Consider the following 19,325-nt stretch of genomic DNA (forward strand, 5'->3'; position numbering starts at 1 on the left):
ATGGGACTGAAGAACAGATTCCAGTTGCTCCCTCCCCAGCCCCTCTCGTGGTGCCAAGATGGCAGCGATTGTGGGCAGCAGAAGTTGCCCCGGGCCTGGCTCCATGCGGGGCCACATACCAGGCCAGCTGCAGAGCTTCGGTGGGGGAAAAGCTGCTCCCGTTGGTGCATTCCGTGACCACCACACTGGAGGCCCCAGCTGTAGTGGGCATTGCAGCTGCCCTGGTGGGCCTGGCATGGACTGGTTCCCCCACCCAATGGGTCTGCCCTTGGGGCCATAGTTCTGAGCAGCACCTTGCCTCATCCAGCACCCAGCAGTTAACTAAGAACTGGTGTGGACCAGCAGAACTCAACTGTTTTAATTAAACCAAAGAATTGAGAAGGCCCACAGTGGACGAAGAGTGGGGCCTCAGCAGTGTGAGCTCAAGTGTGGCCAAGCCCAAGGTGCCTTCCCCAGTGGCTGGGGAGCTGGTGGCAAGGGAGTGGGAGGTTTGGATCCAACCTGGTTAATTCCTCCCCAGTTTTATCACCCAGCCTTTCAGCCTCTTTATTATGCAATTGCACGAAAGATTGTATATATGGGGTCTTGTCCCATTTACCTGACCTTTGACAAAGTAATTCCAGTTGTAAGATAGTATAATAATTTAAGGTTCCATTCAACAGCCACTTTTCCTCATACAGCTTCGGGCTATTGCTATTTCACTATAGCATCTCCTGTGGAGACACTCTCCTAACCTCTGCCCAGAAAATTCTGTTGAGCCATCTCCTGTGGTACAAAGAACACTCCCCTGACCCTCTGATTACTAGCCTCAGGCAGGGATGCAGTTTTTAATTCTCAAAAAGAGAGGGGGGGCAGTTACAGGGACAACTCATAAAACATTTTACCCTTTTTCAGGCCATTCCCTCTGTCACAGCAGGTTCTTTCTGATTCCTCTGCTTTTGGATTCTGTCTGTTGTGGCTAGTCTTGTCCTCATCGTGACTGTGATAACTAACGTTTATTGAGCATTTCCAGTGTGCCCATCCTTGATCTGAGTTCTCTGTATGAATCATCTTATTTTCTCTTCTCATCAACCCCGTGAAGTGACTATTAAGATCCCTATTGTACACAAGAGTCTCAGAGAGGTGAAACAATCTGTTTGAAGTCACAACATCACACCAGTACGTGGCAAAGCTGGGATGTGAAACCTTCCATCTGTGTTCAGGGTCTATGTTCTTCCTACTAAGCAACACTGCCTCCCACACTTCCCCCTCCCCATGCCCATTCACCTACCTCACAACTCCATGTCCACAGCATGATCTCCAAGTACGGGACCTCAAAGTACGTGATGTCTTCCAGGCAGTGAGCTCAGCACTTCTTGCTGGATAAAGACACTTCACAGGGCACTTTTCTTCCTTTTTTGGGATTGAGATCCATTGTCTCATGGTGAGCAACCACTCCATCTGTGGAGCATAGTTAAGGGCAGAGGTTCTCAGACTCGGGGAATTCAGAAATTAATTAAGAAAATAAAACTGGGTCCTGACATAAGGTCATTAACTTTTCATTTCACCAGTTAAGATCATTTAAAAGAATACCATTTACAACACTATTACTATTAATAATACTAGAAATATCTAACCATTATAGAGAAAGCTTATGATGTACCAGGCATTGTGCTCAGTCTTCACATGAATTGTCTGGTTTGAGCCCCATAAAAACCCTATTCTGTAGGCATTATTATTGTCCCCATTTTATAGACAAGGAAACAGAAAGAAAAATGTTATGTAAATTGTTCCTGTGTCTGTGCTAATAACCATTATAGTATACTCTTTCATCCTTGATTCATAAAAGACATCTTTGAAAATAATCAAGTATACAATGGCAGTCCTAACCTCAGAATTTGGTAATAAAAAAGTAAAAGCTCAGTCAATGAAGTCAGACATCTCTGGGTTTGAGTTTAGAACAATGTACTTAACACTCTCTGTGCCTCAGTTTGTTCAACTGTAATATGAAAGTACTAATACCTACCTTCTGGTGCCATTGTGAGGGGAAAGTGACTTAACATACACTGAAGGCTTAACACAGTGCCTGACACATCATAAAGATACCCTAAACATACCAGCTGTGAGGCTTAGCATCAGTGCTCCTCCTGGCACAGCTCTGCAAGCTCATCTGCTGCTGAAAAGTCTCCGTGATCTGAATGTGGAGGAAAGAAAAAGAAAAAGAAAAAGAAAAAAACCTAGGTATGGCTACTACAGCTTGTCCTGCTATTGAGGTTAGACAGTTGCAGTGACTGACTCTCCTCCTCTTTACCTCACTATCTCACCCGCCTTTGTTAACAGGAGTCAGAAACTTGTGGGCTTCCTTCCCATTGGTTGAATTGGTGTTGCCCTGGCAGCACCTGTAAACATTCTGTCTGGGGATCTTGCGGAAAAGCTGCTTAGAGACTCCTTCTGAAACTTCCCCAGCTACCACCTGCTACTGCTTCAAACAAGGATCTGGTTACTCAGGTACTGTGAATCCTTAGGGGTGGGGGAGCCCACAAAAAGGACTTACAGTGGTTCTCCCTATTCATCATCCAGACCCCAAATCTGACCATGCCCCCATCTCTTCTCATTCATCCTGCCCATTGGGCCTCTTATTACGAAGGGAAGGGAAGAGAAAGAACTAGGCAAGGTCAGTAGGAGGGAGGCTTAAGAATGATGCTTGCCTACAGACGTGGGAGGATAAAAAGTGAGCTTCTTCCTGGGCTCTGCTCTCCACTTTCCCTCTCCTGCTATAGCACAGGGCTCCCCAGGAAGGTCTTAAGAAGGTCTTTTCATGCATAAAGTCCTCACCCCATTTGCTTAGTGTTGGAGGTCACAGATTTGGTTTCTAGTCCATTTATCAATAGGCAATTTGCTGAAAGCCAAGTCAGTGAACGACCAAGCCACCAAATGGGCAATTTTCTGAAGATCAAGTTGCTGCCTGGCTACCTCACCAAAGCCTACTGAATTCACCAATTCACAAAAAACTTTTGTGTGGCTGTCTTTAACTACAGAATTTATAGCAAATTGCTTTGGCCAAATCATCATGACCTATGGGCTAGGGAGAGCCAGTTCTCTAGTGTTAAGGGCTTTCAGGCCCCTCACCTGCTACCCTTTAACCATTCCTGCTCTGGAGTAGGCAGCCTGGAAAGATTCCATTTCCCCTAGCAGATGATCCTGTCTACCCTCCAGCTGCAGCAACAGGGAACTCAGGCAGAGGTAAACCCAGCTTAAAATGCTAATGTCAAGGCCTAAATGACCACCGGTCAACATTATTACAGGAATGTTCACAGGCTGTTCAAATCATTCTTGGACTGATGTTCATGGGAACTGTTTTGTCTTGTGCAGTATTCACCACACCTGGGATCGGTAATGATGTTGAGAGAGCAAACAAAGGCTCACAGGGAGAGGGTAGGCACATTCTAGACTCCAGATGAAAATGTGAGAACAGAGCTGTGTGGGGGTAGGGGAAACTTCCCCTTTTCCCCTAAAGTTCACTGAAAGACCAACTCACAATTAAGGCAGATTAATAAGAGAATCACAGAATGATTACCCAATATCCCAATGAGGTCCAGAAATTTTTATACCCTCCTTTTACAGGAGAGGGGGAGAGGAGGAATAGAGGTAATTCTGTTTAGGGGCAATAAATGGTTGCTAGGGAGGATGAATGGATGGGGGAAACAGATTAACTTGTAAATGATTCTCTCTGCAAATTAACCTGAGAGAGAGGTATTATATTTAAAATGATTTGGGCCAGCTCTGGATGCATTCTTGATCATCTTTCCTGCAATATATTGAGATAACAGGGAAGGGGAAGGGAAGCCAATTGTTCCTTTTGATGGGTCTGATTTATTCAGATAGAGGGAAAGCCCCTTCCAAGGCCTGTTGATCTCTAAGGGCCCTTAATTCAAAATACTCTTTATACCAAGGAGTCATATTTTGGGGTGAAATTTCCTAAGCTCCTTCAGCCCCATTACCCTTTCTGAATCTTGGAGGGAGAAGAGCAGTGTAGTTACAAGTACGGGTTTTGGAGCCAGACAGTCTGGGTGTGAAGCTTAGTTTCCTCATTTTCACATGGCAACAAGAGGTCCTCTGTTTATGATTTAGGGTCCTGGTAGGAAACTGTAGGCATGCTAAAATGAGGATAGTGGTGAAGGGTTAAGTAAAGGGAATAATTACCAAGGTGTGGCCAGAGTGCAGGGAAACAAAGGAAAGTGCAGCTCCCTGGGCTAGTAACAGGGGGGCCAAAAGGATTGAGGGGAAAGAATGGTTACCCTTACTAGACTGAGAAGTTGTGTGAGAGAGCTGTCCTGAGAGAAACTGGGACCTTCTCCATGCAGCCAGCCACAGGCAACCCTGTTGTGGGAAGAGCCACCAGGGATATATACTTGGACCTCACCTTCTTCCCTTCAGCCTGATCCCCTTATTGTGTGGAACTTCCTGGAAGCCACAGGGCACAGGAGAGCTCATTCACCGGGTCCAGTCAGGTTAGCCTTCCAGGGCAGTGAGCAGGGAGAGATAGGGGGAGAGTGGGTCTGGAAGGGCAAATGGAAGGTGTCTAATGGATGATCTCAGAGGGCTGTGGTGATAGCTAAATGAAACACAATTGAACACCCCCAAATTGGGAGCTATTATTTATAGAAAATAAATAGCTCCCTTTTGGAGAGAGATATCCACTCTCATGCAGTCCCCCGCTCCCAATGCAAGGATTACCTGCAAGGAATTTAAAACTGTGCTGGCAAAAGATAAAAATAAAATAAAATAGACTGTGCTGGCTGTAAGAGATTTCTCATAAGTAAAGAGACTTAAGCAGTAGCAGAGAAAGAAAGAGAATCTAAGACTCAAGGGAAAAAATGTAAAAAAGACTGAAAATGTGCAAATACTCCTAGCACCCCTGATGGACTCATGTTCATAGCCCTGATAACTTCAATTTTCACATTGTCAATAGATGTTAAAGGCATTGGGAACATTTTAGCTATCATTTATGATAAAAATCTCATTAGAACAGGAGCAAATATTTAAATATTTCCTTTTTTTTGAGACAGAGTCTTCCGCTCTGCCTGGGCTAGAGTGCCGTGGTGTCAGCCTAGCTCACAGCAACCTCAAACTCCTGGGCTCAAGCAGTCCTACTGCCTCAGCCTCTGGAGTAGCTGGGACTACAGGCATGTGCCACCATGCCCGGCTAATTTTTCTATATATATTTTTAGTTGGCCAGATAATTTCTTTCTATTTTTAGTAGAGACGGAGTCTCACTCTTGCTCAGGCTGGTCTCGAACTCCTGAGCTCAAACGATCCTCCCGCCTTGGCCTCCCAGAGTGCTAGGATTACAGGCGTGAGCCACTGTGCCCTGCCTGTGAATATTTTCTTGATGTGATAAATCTCAAACCACAAACTAGCATAATACCTAATGGTGTAGCACCAGAAAGCAAGTCCACTGAAGTCAGACACAAAAGAAGGATGCTCATTATCTGTACTTTCATTTAACATTTTTCTGGAAGTGTTAACCAAAGCTAATATTCATAAGAGATATATGTTTCTGGAAAAGAGATGGTAAAAATGATAGTTTCTTGGAGATGATATAATTGTACACTGTACCTGGAAAACCCAAGAGAAAAAAAACTGCAAAACCAACCCCTCCTCTACTATAATGCTGCTAATCATTTTAATTCACTATCTTTAAAGAGCCATATGCTCTCAGTTGCTCGTAGCAGGTACTGGGGTTCTATTAAAGACTCAACTAGAAATCAATATTGTTAGCACTCCAAACAAGTTAGAAATCATTCTACTACATTTCAATTTAAGTCTTCATGGTTTTGAGAATATGAAAAACCTTGGTTTTCAGGAAAAGCAGATCTCAGCAGCCAGGCACAACAGGTATACAGTGATATCTCACTCCTACTCTAACCCCTCAATCCCTTCCCTAGAGGTAACAACTGTTTCCTGTGTCTTGTGATTCATCAAGAGATTGTACTTACATGAGTGTGTGCATATGTATGAAACACACACGGGTGCAGAAAGTAACTTCTTGAATTTCCTTTTTCAGGCAAAAGAAAATGAATGTGACTGAAAATGTCAAAGTTAAGAAGAAAGTGAGATTGAATGAGATACCCATAATCTTAGGGGAGATAGATAACGAAGATAGGAGCAACGTGACTGCCGCAGCTAGAAGCAAGGTGACTGCCCCAGCTAAGAGCAGCTTGAGAAGCAACGTGACAGCCGCAGCTAGAAGCAATGTGACTGCCGCAGCTAGAAGCAAAGTGACTGACACAGCTAGCAGCAACGTGTCTGACGCAGCTAGAAGCAACTTGACTGCCGCAGCTAGTAGCAACGTGACTGCCGCAGCTAGAAGCAAGGTGACTGACACAGCTAGCAGCAACGTGTCTGACGCAGCTAGTAGCAACGTGACTGCCGCAGCTAGTAGCAACGTGACTGCCGCAGCTAGAAGCAAGGTGACTGACACAGCTAGTAACAACGTGTCTGACGCAGCTAGAAGCAACTTGACTGCCGCAGCTAGAAGCAACGTGACTGATGCAGCTAGAAGCAATGTGATTGCCGTGACTGCCGCAGCTAGTAGCAACGTGACTGCTGCAGCTAGTAGCAATGTGACTGCAGCAGCTGACCCCAAAGTGACTGCTGTAGCTCTAGCTCTAGTTAAGGATGCCATCGATGCTGCTATTAAGTTTGTGGAAGGTACAAATCCTGTCTGAATACCTAAACAATTGTCTCATTATGTAGTGCCACACTAGCAGGCAACTAACAAATTCATACCTGTTTGCAGAAGCTGAAAACCCCATCAAAAATATCAAGTGGATCACACACGGTGAATTCACAGCAGAAAGGGGCCGTAAACAAATTGAGCAGTTCGTTTCGGTAAGTTAGCTGACCACTCCAATTTGGTACATGAGAATGAAGAACAATAAAAAGGCTCTTGTTTGATCAAAAGTTTGAAGATCAGATGACCTAGGAGATGATGTAAAAGGTGATTAGAGTTAGTAAACATTGTCTCCATCTTGGTTCCAAAATCAAGGTGGGATTGTTTTTGAAGGTGAAAAGCACAATCGTATTTCCCTGTGTTTGTATCATCCTAACTTTACATTTCCCTAGGAAAATCTGATATTTCCAGTTAAGCAATTTGTCCACACTAATGCATTAAATAGGGGCCTAGTGGCCTAAGGAGGGACATGTTCCTCCAAAATAGTTCTCCACCACCAACTTTATTTATTTATTTAATTTATTTTTTTGAGACAGAGTCTCACTCTGTTGCCTAGGCTAGAGTGCCATGGCGTCAGCCTAGCTCACAGCAACCTCAAACTCCCGGGCTCAAGTGATCCTCCTGCCTCAGCCTCACGAGTAGCTGGGACTACAGGCATGCGCCACCATGCCTGGCTAATTTTTCTATATATATTTTTAACTGTCCATATAATTTCTTCCTATTTTTAGTAGAGACGGGGTCTCGTTCTTGCTCAGGCTGGTCTCGAACTCCTGACCTCGAGTGATCCTCCTGCCTTGGCCTCCCAGAGTGCTAGGATTACAGGCATGAGCCACTGCGCCCAGCCCACCACCAACTTTAGAATGCTGTTAACAGAGGGGGTGCAGATGGATCAAAAGTCTTTTTGATTTAGCTTTGGAATATATTGCCTGCATGGTAAGATGTATATGCTTATGAATTCCCTTTTTTTCCTGCCTACGTGTGGCTCTGATTTCTTTTTGTGGCTCTGATTCCTTTGCATGGCTTACACTGGCAGCTTTCTGAAGAAGGTCCTGGGTTGCTTCGCATAACTGGTGAGTGAATAAAGAAGAATGGCTTGACAGCTAGGTGCAGTGACTCCTAAGCTATGGTCACACACCGCTTCACTCCAGCCTGAGTAATCAAGTGGGTTTCCATCTCTCTTAAAAGAAAAAATAAAAAAGAATGGCTTGAAATTCCTTCTCATTGATTGTACTACCATGGAATAAAGACCAGTTGAAACTGGTAGAGGTGAACTCCCCTTCCCCTGGGAAAAGTTCCAGCTGCCTCAGTTCCTCTGGCTAGCCCATCAAAGCCTACAGCCCTTAGGGCAGTTTCCTAGGCCTTAGGAAGACCTGGGCAGGTGGGAAGGAGAAAAAGTCAGGGATTTCTGGCTCCACATCCTTTATCTATGCTCCAGTGGGCATCACTCACCATTCCTGTAAGGAGGGGTATCTAGAGCATAGTGAGGATGAATGGTGCAAGTTACTCTTGAGCCTTCCTGCTCTGAAGCACATCTCCATTTGGACGCTGCACTCAGGACGCCTGAATCAGACCAGAATGAACACAGAGAAAACAGGAAAATTTCCCCTTGCAAATCCCACTGGTCATTCTGAGTAAAAGGCAAAAATAAGTCCTGACAGTGGTCTAAAAGGCCTAAGATGATCTGAGTCCCCTCCCTGCTCCCAACTTATGGCTCAGGCCCCATAACTTACTACCTTCTCCCCTTTCACCTTCCTCACTCAGCCTCCTTGCTGTTCCTCAACTGCCAGACATGTTTCCACCTCAGGACCTTTGCCCTTGCTGTTCCCTCTGTGTGGAACCCTCTCCCCTAAGATAAAAAACTGCTTTACTTCTCTTCAGACCCTTGTTAAAATACCACTTGCTTATTGAGGCCTCTTCTGGCCACCTCATCTATTAATAAAATTACAACCCTCTCTCTGATTCATTTTTCCCTTAGCACTTCTCTCTACCTAAGATACCAGAGTGTATTTATTTATCCTATTGCCTTTCTTCTACCACCAGATGCTCAATAAATTTGTGTTGAATACATGAACAGATGTATTATTCATTACCATTATTTATTCACAGATGAAGAGCCAACTCAAAGCATTTGTCTTACCTACTTTGTAGAGCTGCTGTGAGGGCAGAGACAATTAGAAAGTAGGTGACTGAAAAGCTAAAAGCATTATATAACTCATGACATAAAATCACCGTTCTCAGCCCCACTAATGTAGTGAGCCCCAGAAGTGAGGTTTACCATCTAAGTGCCACACATCTCCTTTTTTCTTTTTGAGACAGGGTCTAGCTCTGTTGCCCAGCCTGGAGTGCAGTGATATGATCATACTTGACTGTAGCCTCAAACTTCCAGGCTCAAGTGATCCTCTGCCTCAGCCTCCTGAGAAGCTGAGACTACAGGCATGCTCAGCTAATTTTTTTATTTTTTGCAAACACAGGGTCTCACTATGTTGCCCAGGCTGGTCTCAAACTCCAGGCCTCAAACAATCCTCCCACCTCGGCCCCCCAAAGTGCTGAGATTACAGGTGTGAGCCACCACACCCAAGAGCCAGGTATTTCTGATGGAGAACTTTCTCAAGCTTATTGCCAATTTCCCAGAGTCCACCACACATCAGGGATGGTAAATTAGGAGTTGCCATTTACTGAGCATTATTATGTACCAAGCACTGCTAAGCACTTCACCATGCATGATCTCATTTAATCCTCACAACAAACCTGTGTGTAGGCTCATCGGTACACCCATTTTACAGATGAGAAGTTTGAGGCTCAGAGAGGTTGGGCAATTTGTTCAAAGTCTCTCTGATTAAGCAGCAAAATGAAGTTATGATCGTAGGTCTGTCTGATATATTCTTTCCACCATAGTAGGACATATACTTTTAAATTTTTTTTTTTTTTGAGACAGTCTCGCTCTGTTACCTGGGCTAGAGTGCAGTGGCATCAGCCTAGCTCACAGCAAACTCAAACTCCTGGGCTCAAGTGATCCTCCTGCCTCAGCCTCCTGAGTAGCTGGGACTACAGGTATATGCCACCACACCTGGCTAATTTTTTCTATATTTAGTAGAGATGGGTCTCGCTCTTACTCAGACTGGTCTTGAACTCCTGACTTCAAGTGATCCTCCCACCTCTGCCTCCCAGAGTGCCAGAATTACAGGTGTGAGCCACTGCGCCTGGCCAAAAAACATTTTTTTTAAGAGTCAGAGTTATGCTCTGTCTCCCAGGCTGGAGTGCAGTGGCACGATCATAGCTCACTGCAGCCCAAGACTCCTAGGCTCAAGCAATCCTCCCACTTCAGCCTTCTGAGTAGCTGGGACTACAGGTGTGCACCACCATGCCTGGCTAATTTTTTTTTTTGTGTGTGTGTGGAGATGGGGTCTCCCTATGTTGCCCAGCTGGTCTCAAACTCCTGGCCTCAAGTGAACCTCCCACCTCAGCATCCCAAAGTGCTGGGACGCAGGTGTGAACAAAGTTTAGTAGTACCTTCTGATGACAAAAATAACACAGAGGCCAGACATGGTGGCTCACTGCATTATTATTATTTTTTCAGACAGGGTCTTGTTCTGTTGCCTGGGCTAGAATGCAGTGGTGTCATCTTAGCTCACTGCAACTCAAACTCCTGGGTTCAAGTGATCCTCCTGTCTCAGCCTCCCAAGTAGCTGGGACTACAGGTGCACACCACCATGCTTGGCTAATTTTGCTTTTTCTTGTAGATAAGGGGTCTTGCTATGTTGCTCAGTCTGGTCTAGAACTCCTGGCCTCAAGTGATCCTCCTGCCTTGGCCTCTCAAAGTGCTGGGATTACTGGTGTGAACCTGTGCCCAGCCAACAAATGAGTTCTTTATAAGAGAAAAACTAGAGAATCTCTATCGCCTAACACACAGTAAAAATTATTTTTATAATAAAAATAAGACACATCATTACAAAAAAATCCCAGTGAGCAGAGACACAAATTAAAAAATGACAGTTTCCCTTTCACTTCCACAGTACTTAGTTCTATTCTCCTGAAGGTCACTTACATGGATAACAGTTTTGTGCATATACTTTCAGGTACCTATTGGTTTTGAGTGTCCAATAATATGTAAGTGGCTAAGCCGTCTATGGTAGAGTAGCACAGTGAGATACTGTTTCTTGGAAGTGAGTTTATGAAGCAGCACTATTTAAAAGTCACAAAACACAAGGATAATACACACTCACTGGAGCTACATAAAAGTCTATTGCCTGCATGTTGATAAAAGTGGCAAGAGACTGGCCTAATGGAAACAGTCAAATTTAATGCCATGTCTAAGGCTGCTTTCGTTCATAAAAGGTAAAAAAACTACCAAGAGCCAAGTTGAGAGGAAGAAAATCTCAGAATTGAGGCATCTGGTGGGGCAGAGAAGCACTGAGCTGGCTGCTCAGGAGCCCTGGGTACCAGTCCCAAGCGATGTATTAGACTGTCCCTACTCATTTCTAGGCTCCAGTATCTTCATCTACAAAGTGAGAGGCTTCATTACATTATGTCCAAGGACCATTCCAACATTACAAAGTCTGTGACTATGTGATAGATTGAACATTCGGCTGGAAAAGTGTAATGTATTGAGCAGTACATTAATAGAAAGGTTGACAAAAAAAAGGGCATGCTCCAATGGGCCACAGGGGTTGACAGTTTGACTCCTTTATTGTAAGGAACAATGATATATGGAAGAAGACACAGTCCCTGATCTCAAGGAATCTTGAGTCCAGTGCTCCTCTCGGCTGCCTGAAACAGCCAATTGGGTACAAGTTTGAAATAAGCTGAGGCAGGCCAGCCTACTTTTTATTTTTTTTTAAAGGATGGCCTGAACTCTTTTTGACATCTCCTCCTGGACTCCCTCTCCATGCCACTGGGATGGTTAGACTATCCCAATTCCTTCCTTATATGAACCTTCTAAAATTCAGGCTCTCCTTTGATTCAGAAGCTTCCTGTGCCCCAATAGCCAGCCCAAGGGGGTCCAGTTGAATTGAATTTGTTGAATGCCTGTTATATTCAAGGCCCTGTGCTAAGAATCAGGGCTGCATTATGATTTCTGTGGGACCTAGGCACTCTTCCCTTTTGGGGCCCCTTCCTTCTTAAAAATATGAACAATTTTATCTTAAGACAGCACTGGTATAAAGATGACTATTATGATTGGTCCTAAAAGTTCATTTTTTTCTTCTAACTTTAAAAGAAATGAAAACATTTTTTGTGGGCCTTTCAAAGTATTGTGGGCCCTAGGTGCTGTGCTTACAATATGCCTTATGAATAAGTCAGCCCTGCTAGCAATGTTTTAATATGGAGACTATGAGGCAGATTGTTCCTCATGCATGTAGTACGGGTATATGTCGGGGGGTCAAAGTGCCAAAAGAGAGGCAGAAAACAAGTTCCACAAGTGTTCAAAGATGGGTGCAAAATCACATCTGGTTGGAAGAAGGATCGGGAAGACTTCTTGGAGGCGGCAGTTTTGGCAAAAAGGACTTTATCAGGTAGAGGTGAGAGGGAGAGGCTTCCCAAGAAATGACAACACCCTGACCAAAAGCAAATATTGGCAATAGTGACAACTTCTAGTTTAATGGGAACATGCACTTTTTGTTGGGAAAAGTGTGACATGAGGGTAGAAAGTCATATTATTAGATCCAGACTGTGGGTGGTCTTAAATGACACAGTGAAACATTTTCACTTTGTTTGCCAAAGGGGAGCTCTGGAAGGTTTGTGAACTGAGCTGATAAAATTGAAGCTGTGTTTAAGGAAAATAACTCTGGCTTCAGTGTGTGTGGTGGTTTGAAGAAGTGAGGTTAAAAATAACGGTGTCTAGATAGGAAGTTTCTGCCTAAGTCCAGGTGAGAAACAATGAGAACTGAAGTAGAGTAGCGGCAGTGGGAATGGAGAAGAATGGAGCAATGTGAGCCATACTTGGGGTAGAACAGATGTGACTGAAAGTTAATCAAAAGTAGACAAATTAATCAAAGAAGGAAGGGATGAAGGACTGAATGAATGCTGATACTTTCAATAATATAGTTAACCTTAGTTGTGTACAGCTGATCCTCATATCTACATGGGATTGGTTTGAGGACCCCCGAGGATACTGAACTCTGCAGTGCTCAAGTCCCTTAGTCGGCCCTCCATCCATGAATTCAACCAACCATGAATGGAAAAGGTCGGCCCTCCGTAGTGGGTGTGGAGCCCACGGGTGTGGAGCCCACAGATGCAGAGCTGACTGTATTCCCATCTCAACGCCAAGAATAGGCCCAAAGGAGACATTCCAAGGGAAGTTTTCTGTTTCTTGACTCTTCACTAGTAAGATTTGTGTTTTGAAAGGGGGAAGCTTGTCCAAACAGGAAATCGTTTCTTTCAGAGGGATGTGGATCATCCAATTGTCTGACTCATTCCTCTTCTGACCTTATTTTATATACCACCTATGGCTGCAATTAAGTGAATTTTGATTTTCACAAATGGCTGAAACCAGCCTCATTACTTTCTAGTCACACCTTTAAGTCACCTGGGGTGAGCAGAGCATGTGTTCTAATCACTTTCTAATTATTTTCCAATAACAAATTTGCCTCCCAGGTAAGGGGTCTGGAGCAAGGTCTGTGTGTATGTGGGTGGTGTGTATGTACGTCTTCTGTATACTCACTTCCTTGGTTATCTTGTCCAGTCTCACGTCTGAGGGTGTGCCCCTGCAGTCCAAAGCTCAATCTCAAATGTTTGTATTCTTCACTTGTTTCATTTCAGCTCCACCTTTTCTCTCCTCTGCCCATGGAGATATTTGGGAGTTGACTCAAGTTTGAAACCCAGTGAAAAATGTTAGGAGTGGACTCCAGAACAGAGCTGTAACTGACTTTTTCTCTTTTTTGAGATGGAGTCTCACTCTGTCACCTGGGCGAGAGTGCCGTGGCGTCAGCCTAGCTCACAGCAACCTCAAACTCCTGGGCTCAAGAGATTCTCCTGCCTCAGCCTCCTGAGTAGCTGGGATTATAGGTGCATGTCACCACACCTGGCTAATTTTCCTATGTTGAGTAGAGACAGGGTCTCGCTCTTGCTCAGGCTGGTCTCAAACTCCTGACCTCAAGTGATCCTCCTGCCTCGGCCTCCCAGAGTGTTAGGATTACAGGCGTGAGCCCACGCCCAGCCTGTAACTAACTCTCATACACTGCATTTATCTACAGGACATGAACAGAAGATTTCTTTTTTGTGTGTGCTTTTCCTTTTTTCTATGAAACAGAAGTGGGACCATCAAAAACGCTGGGTGAACTGCACAAAGTTTGTATGGAGAAAAGACGTAATTCATAGCTTCCACTACATTTACTGTGTACGCTGGAGTGTCCCAACCGCTGTAACACCCACGGCGGAAGTCAGTGCTGCTGCCTACTTCACCATCAAGATCAACAAAAACAAACCTCCGGTAAGCTCTTTCTTTCCTGCCCTGTTCCCTTCAGTGACAGTAGAGACTTTTCTTTTCAAGGTCATCAATGACCCCCTCTTTTGCAAAACTTAAGTCATTATTTCTGTCCTCATCTTACTTGGCCCATGTGCAGCACCTGCCATAGCTGACCACTCCCTCCTCCGTGAAACTTTCTATTTGGCTTTTAGAACAACATACTCTCCTGGTTTTCCTCCTACCTCACTGACCATTCCTTCTCAGTCTCTATTGGTTTCTCTGCCTCACACCAAACTCTTCATGTTGGAATGTCTTAAAACTCAGGCCTTGGACCTTTTCTCTATACTCCCTTCTTTGGCTATCTTGTCCAGTCCCATGGCTTTGAATGCCACCTAGAGCTTATGATCTGCAAATTTGTATCTCCAGCCCAGACCTCTCCAACTTGGATGTTTAATAAACATCTCACTTATTGTATCTAAAACTCAACTTCTGATTTTCCCTTCTAAACCTTACCTAACTGCAGTATTCCTCATCTTAGCTGATGGCCAAAATCCTTGGTGTCATCCTTGACTCTTCTTTTTCTCTCCCATACTTCATCTAATCCATTAGGAAATCCTGTTGGCTCTACCTTCAAAAATATATCCAGAATCCAACCATTTCTTATTACTGTGCTCCTACCACCCTGGTCCAAGACACCATGTGTTCTTACCAAGATTATGTCAATAGCCTCCTTATCAGTCTCTCTGCTTTCACCCTCATCATGTCTCTTTTCGATATAGCAGCCAGCCAGAGCGAGCTTTGTAATATGAATGTTACTCTTCTGTTTAAAACTTTCCAAAAGTGCTTCTTGAACTTTAAACTGCATACAAACTCACTTGGGGATCTTGTTTAAAATGAAGATTCTGCTTTAGCAGGTCTGGTGTAGGGCCTGAGATTTTGCATTATTAACAAGCTCCCAGGCAGTACTGAGTCTGCAGGCCCAGAGACTGACTCCCTTCCCTTCCCCCTTCCCTTCCCTTCCCTTCCCCCTTCCCTTCCCTCCCCCTCCCCTCCCCTCCCTCCTTCCTTCCTTCCTTTCTTTTTTTTTTTTGAGACAGTCTCACTCTGTTGCCCTGGCCAGAGTGTAGTGGCATCATCACAGCTCACTGCAACCTCCAACTCCTGGGCTCAAGCCATCCTCCTGCCTCAGCCTCCCGAGTAGCTGGGACTACAGGCGCACGCCACCACACTTGGCTAATTTTTTCTATTTTTAGTAGAGACAGGGTCTCATTCTTGCTCAGCTTGGTCTTGAACTCCTGAGCTCAAGCAATCCTTCTGCCTTGGCCTCCCAGAGCACTAGGATTACAGGCATGAGCCACCGTGCCTGGCTGAGACTACTTTTGCGGAGTGAGCACCTCCAAGGCCCTGTGTGATCTAATCCCTTGTCATATTTGCTTTTCCATTACTCCTCACCCCTCACTTACTCTGCTCCAGTCACTCCGATCTCCTTGCTACTCTTCAAATAAACCAGGTATAGTCCTGCCTCAGGGCCTTTGTACTTGCTATTACTTTTGACTAGAACACCTCCCCTGGGCATGTGCATTGCCCACTTCCTCACCTCCTCTCCCACACTTTCTGTCCTATGCTTTTTTTCCATAACACTTTATCACTTTCTAATATTCTATATAATTAATTATTTTGTTATAGTCTGCTCCTTCCACCAGAATACAAGCTCCACAAAGGCAGGGATTTTTGTCTTGCTGTAAAACAAGGCCTGGCAAATAGTAGGCACTCAGTACATACTTGAAGGAATGACTGCTTGAAGCCACTAGGTAGACCATGAATAAGAAATATGTTGATTTGACAGCTGGTATGAAAGGAGCCAATATAGTATCCATGAGTCTAGGAGGAGGGTCCTCAGAGGAGCAGGGCTGGTACAAACATAATGCCTGAAACACAACAGACAAATTTTATTTCTCTTTTGCCTTCCTACCCTTTCTCAAAAGTTATGTGCACCTTGGCCTAACTTCAAGGCTTACGTATGACCACACAGTCAGTGAGCCAACTATGTCCTATACTCAACCTATCTTAGTACAAATGTATTCTATTCAGAGTGTTTGGAACCTGGAGTAATCTAAAAAGGTACAATATGTGGCGATCTCACTTCTCCTTGTCATATGTCCATCTATCAGTTGTCTTGCTAACTGTCAAGGTCAGAGATTAGGAAGTAAGATTGGTGGAGAGTAATAAGACTATACTAGAGACCATAGAGAGATGTCGTGGGAGAATGGCTCTTGCTCAAAATTCCAGGTATAATTTTGGAGGTGAGAATGGGTGGGGACTGCTGATAATATTATAACCTATATTTTTATGCTGCTTTAAAAGTATTTTCAAACTTTTTCATCTATATTATTTCATTCCCATGCCATCCCTAGGAGGTAGAGACTTAGTTGAATAAGCTAGAACACATAAAGAAGGTAAATGTCTTACTCATACTCCTATTAATAAAGAACACAAGCCTCTCTCAACTTGTTTCCAATTTTGTGGAGATTCTTAAGGTATTTGTTGCCAAAAAGTTCTTCGGGGGAACAGAGGTTTGAAGTGACAAAACACTACCACCTACAGACTCCCAATTCATTAAGAAGATGAATTCTGGAAATTCAAGAGTATACTTGTGGACAAGTGTAGGGATGGAAGGAATTAAGAGTTGGTATGATTGGTCTAGGCTGACAGTTGTCCTTTTCTTTCTTAGGATGCACCTATTGATGTCTCTTATATCTTTGAGGAGCAGTCATTACTTCAAAGGTAATGAATATTTGGGGACTCATTTTAAAAGGGTGGGAGGTCATCATACCCAGGAATCCAGCAAGCACACAGCCATAGATAATTCACGTAATGGTCACTTTTCTTCTTTGGACTACGCACCCCGTTAGAATGGGGCTGAAAGTAGAATTCTGCCATTGTTTAAGATAATTGTTTTTCTTAGTGTCTTTTTTTTCAGTAATTATGAAGTTGAGGATTAGTTGCTGGAGTAGGGTGGGAGCAAAGTGGGTCATATCTATTGTTTCTATGGGAAACACATAAAAATTAACTCATGTCTAATAATCTCTTTTATTTGTATACTAGCTCTTGTAAAGAATCTTTATATATAAGCTCATTAATCCTTTCATTGACTTGGCCTAAGACACAGTAAAGAATAGATAGAGAGAACCCTCACCACCTTCCCTGCCAATAATATAGGCTTCTTGCTTACTAGGAATGTAACATAGTAAACAGGGAATCCCTGGCTCAATGTTTTGTTTGATTTTAAAAGCTTTTGGTGTGTTTGTTTTTTTTTTCCTCCATAGACCAGGAATGGCTCGCTTTCGAGATAAATGGCCGAAGGACCTTATTGAGGCCAAACATATTTTAATAGAGTCAGTCAAGTCATCACTCAATGTTGTCTGATTCTTACAGAATGTTTTAAGATTGTTGTTCTAACTAGAATATATAAAAATACGATACTGCACATCAAACCACAGGATATTTATTGAATAAACTTGTGGCATACAATCCAGCTGTATTTTTTGCATTCATTCATTCATTTTCCATTCTGCAACTTCCATCACATGAGCAAAGTAACCAGTAAGTTGTTTTCTATTTTCTAAAAGATTTTCCCCATCACTATATGCATCACTTCAGGGTCTTACAGGTATAGAGCTGAGTTTAGAAAACTGCTAAAATTAACCTGTCAAACCAAACTAAGATTGGTACTTGGCTGCTTGTTCCCCCATCTGAGCCTCAGTCTCTAGTCAGACACACCTCTACGGGCACCATTGGGGAACAACAAAATGGCAACAGTTCTATGGATCATAATATAAGCAGTCTAAAGGATTTTACTACTCACAGACCCCTTCGTTTACTGGGAGTTAAGCCTCACCGCTAAACAATACATTTTAAAACTCTGAAACCGGCATGCTGCCTTCCACAACACATCATCACACTCATGATAGCAGCAGGGTGGCTTGAGGACTGAGGGCAGTGAAACAGGTATGGGTTCAATCACTATCCTTACTTATCTCTGGTCTTCTTCCCATCCTCATGTCAGATCATCACTTGTTCCTACCTTCTCTGTAAAGCTCTCTTGCCTGGCTGCAAAATTTTAAGACACCAAAGACAAAATTACATTTTACTCTGAGTGATTACTTACATCAGAATATGTATTTACATAGTTAAGCACTGGAAAGAAACACAGCACACTAAAGATAATTGATGTGGTACTATGAATTTTTCTTTCTTCTTCTTTTTTTTTACTGTTATATTTGTGCAATAAATAAAAAGGAGGGAAAATCCTATTAGAGCAATAGGCATGGAAGTGGGAAACTAGATAAGTCTCCTCAGAGAACAAAAAATATATTTAAAATACAACAACCCTACAATTTGACTTACGGCTCAGGTGACTAAACACTGTTTGAAGCAGTTAACACTCATGAGCTGAAAATAAAAAAATACTTTTAGCCCTTTTCTTTTTCTCTTTCCCAAAGAAAATGCTACTGAAGCTATTTTTTGGGCAGACTTTTCCTGAACAAACCCTGATGGTTCTGAAATAAATTAACATCTTCTCTTTCATTTACTTAACAAACATTTGTTGAATATCTACTCTATAGAGGAGACAGGAGAATCAAATGAAAATTCACAATATTCACATATCAAAAAATTGCTGCATTTAAACTACCTTGCCTACTGAAAATAAGAGAACATACTCACATTCAGTCTCTAGGAATCAGTAACAAAAAGATAATGCCCTTAGAGAATAAAATTTTTAAGTGGGATTATAAAATTTAGGTTTTATTATACAGGAAAGTAGATGGATTAAGACTCACAAGTTTGGAAGCTAGTTTCCTTTTAACTTAAGGAATCTACAGATTTATTAGGCTAGACAGCAACTCTGATGAAATATAAATAAATACAAATCATTTCAAATTCAGGGGTCATAAATGTTGCTACATGCTGACTGCTGTTTAGTTCAGTAGGTGTGGGTTAAAAGTAGACATTTTCCTAGAACATATGTTAAACAGTAAAAATTTTGCTCTATACTTTGAAATATGACTGCTTTAAAACTTTTGAAAAATAACCACTTTAAGGTGAGAGGGCATTTTATAACAGCATAGTCAGAATTTCCCCGTCACTCAGGTAATTTCAATTTATCCTAGACATGTAATAACAATGCAGATCAAAACAACCTTACCA

The 19,325-nt window shown here is 43.1% G+C and overlaps 1 protein-coding gene across 1 annotated transcript; it reads left to right on the plus strand.

Moving 5' to 3' along the window:
• AKAP14 (A-kinase anchoring protein 14) lies at positions 1–17,543 on the plus strand. The gene is made up of 6 exons (XM_045537819.1): positions 1–140; positions 6,047–6,693; positions 6,782–6,873; positions 13,962–14,141; positions 16,849–16,901; positions 17,444–17,543. Exons 1-6 carry the CDS (start codon positions 1–3, stop codon positions 17,541–17,543), a joined length of 1,212 nt encoding a protein of 403 aa, XP_045393775.1.
• The last annotated feature ends 1,782 nt before the right edge of the window (positions 17,544–19,325 follow it).

The sequence above is a fragment of the Lemur catta genome, chromosome X, assembly GCF_020740605.2.
Source record: "Lemur catta isolate mLemCat1 chromosome X, mLemCat1.pri, whole genome shotgun sequence".
Taxonomy (NCBI): domain Eukaryota; kingdom Metazoa; phylum Chordata; class Mammalia; order Primates; family Lemuridae; genus Lemur; species Lemur catta.

Bases quoted from the DNA above. Each gene is read 5' to 3' on its own strand.
- AKAP14 (XM_045537819.1), top strand. From the start codon at position 1: ATGGGACTGAAGAACAGATTCCAGTTGCTCCCTCCCCAGCCCCTCTCG. The intron at 6,874-13,961 runs GTAAGTTAGCTG...TCTATGAAACAG, and splicing joins AAATTGAGCAGTTCGTTTCG to AAGTGGGACCATCAAAAACG. The intron at 16,902-17,443 runs GTAATGAATATT...TTTCCTCCATAG, and splicing joins GAGCAGTCATTACTTCAAAG to ACCAGGAATGGCTCGCTTTC.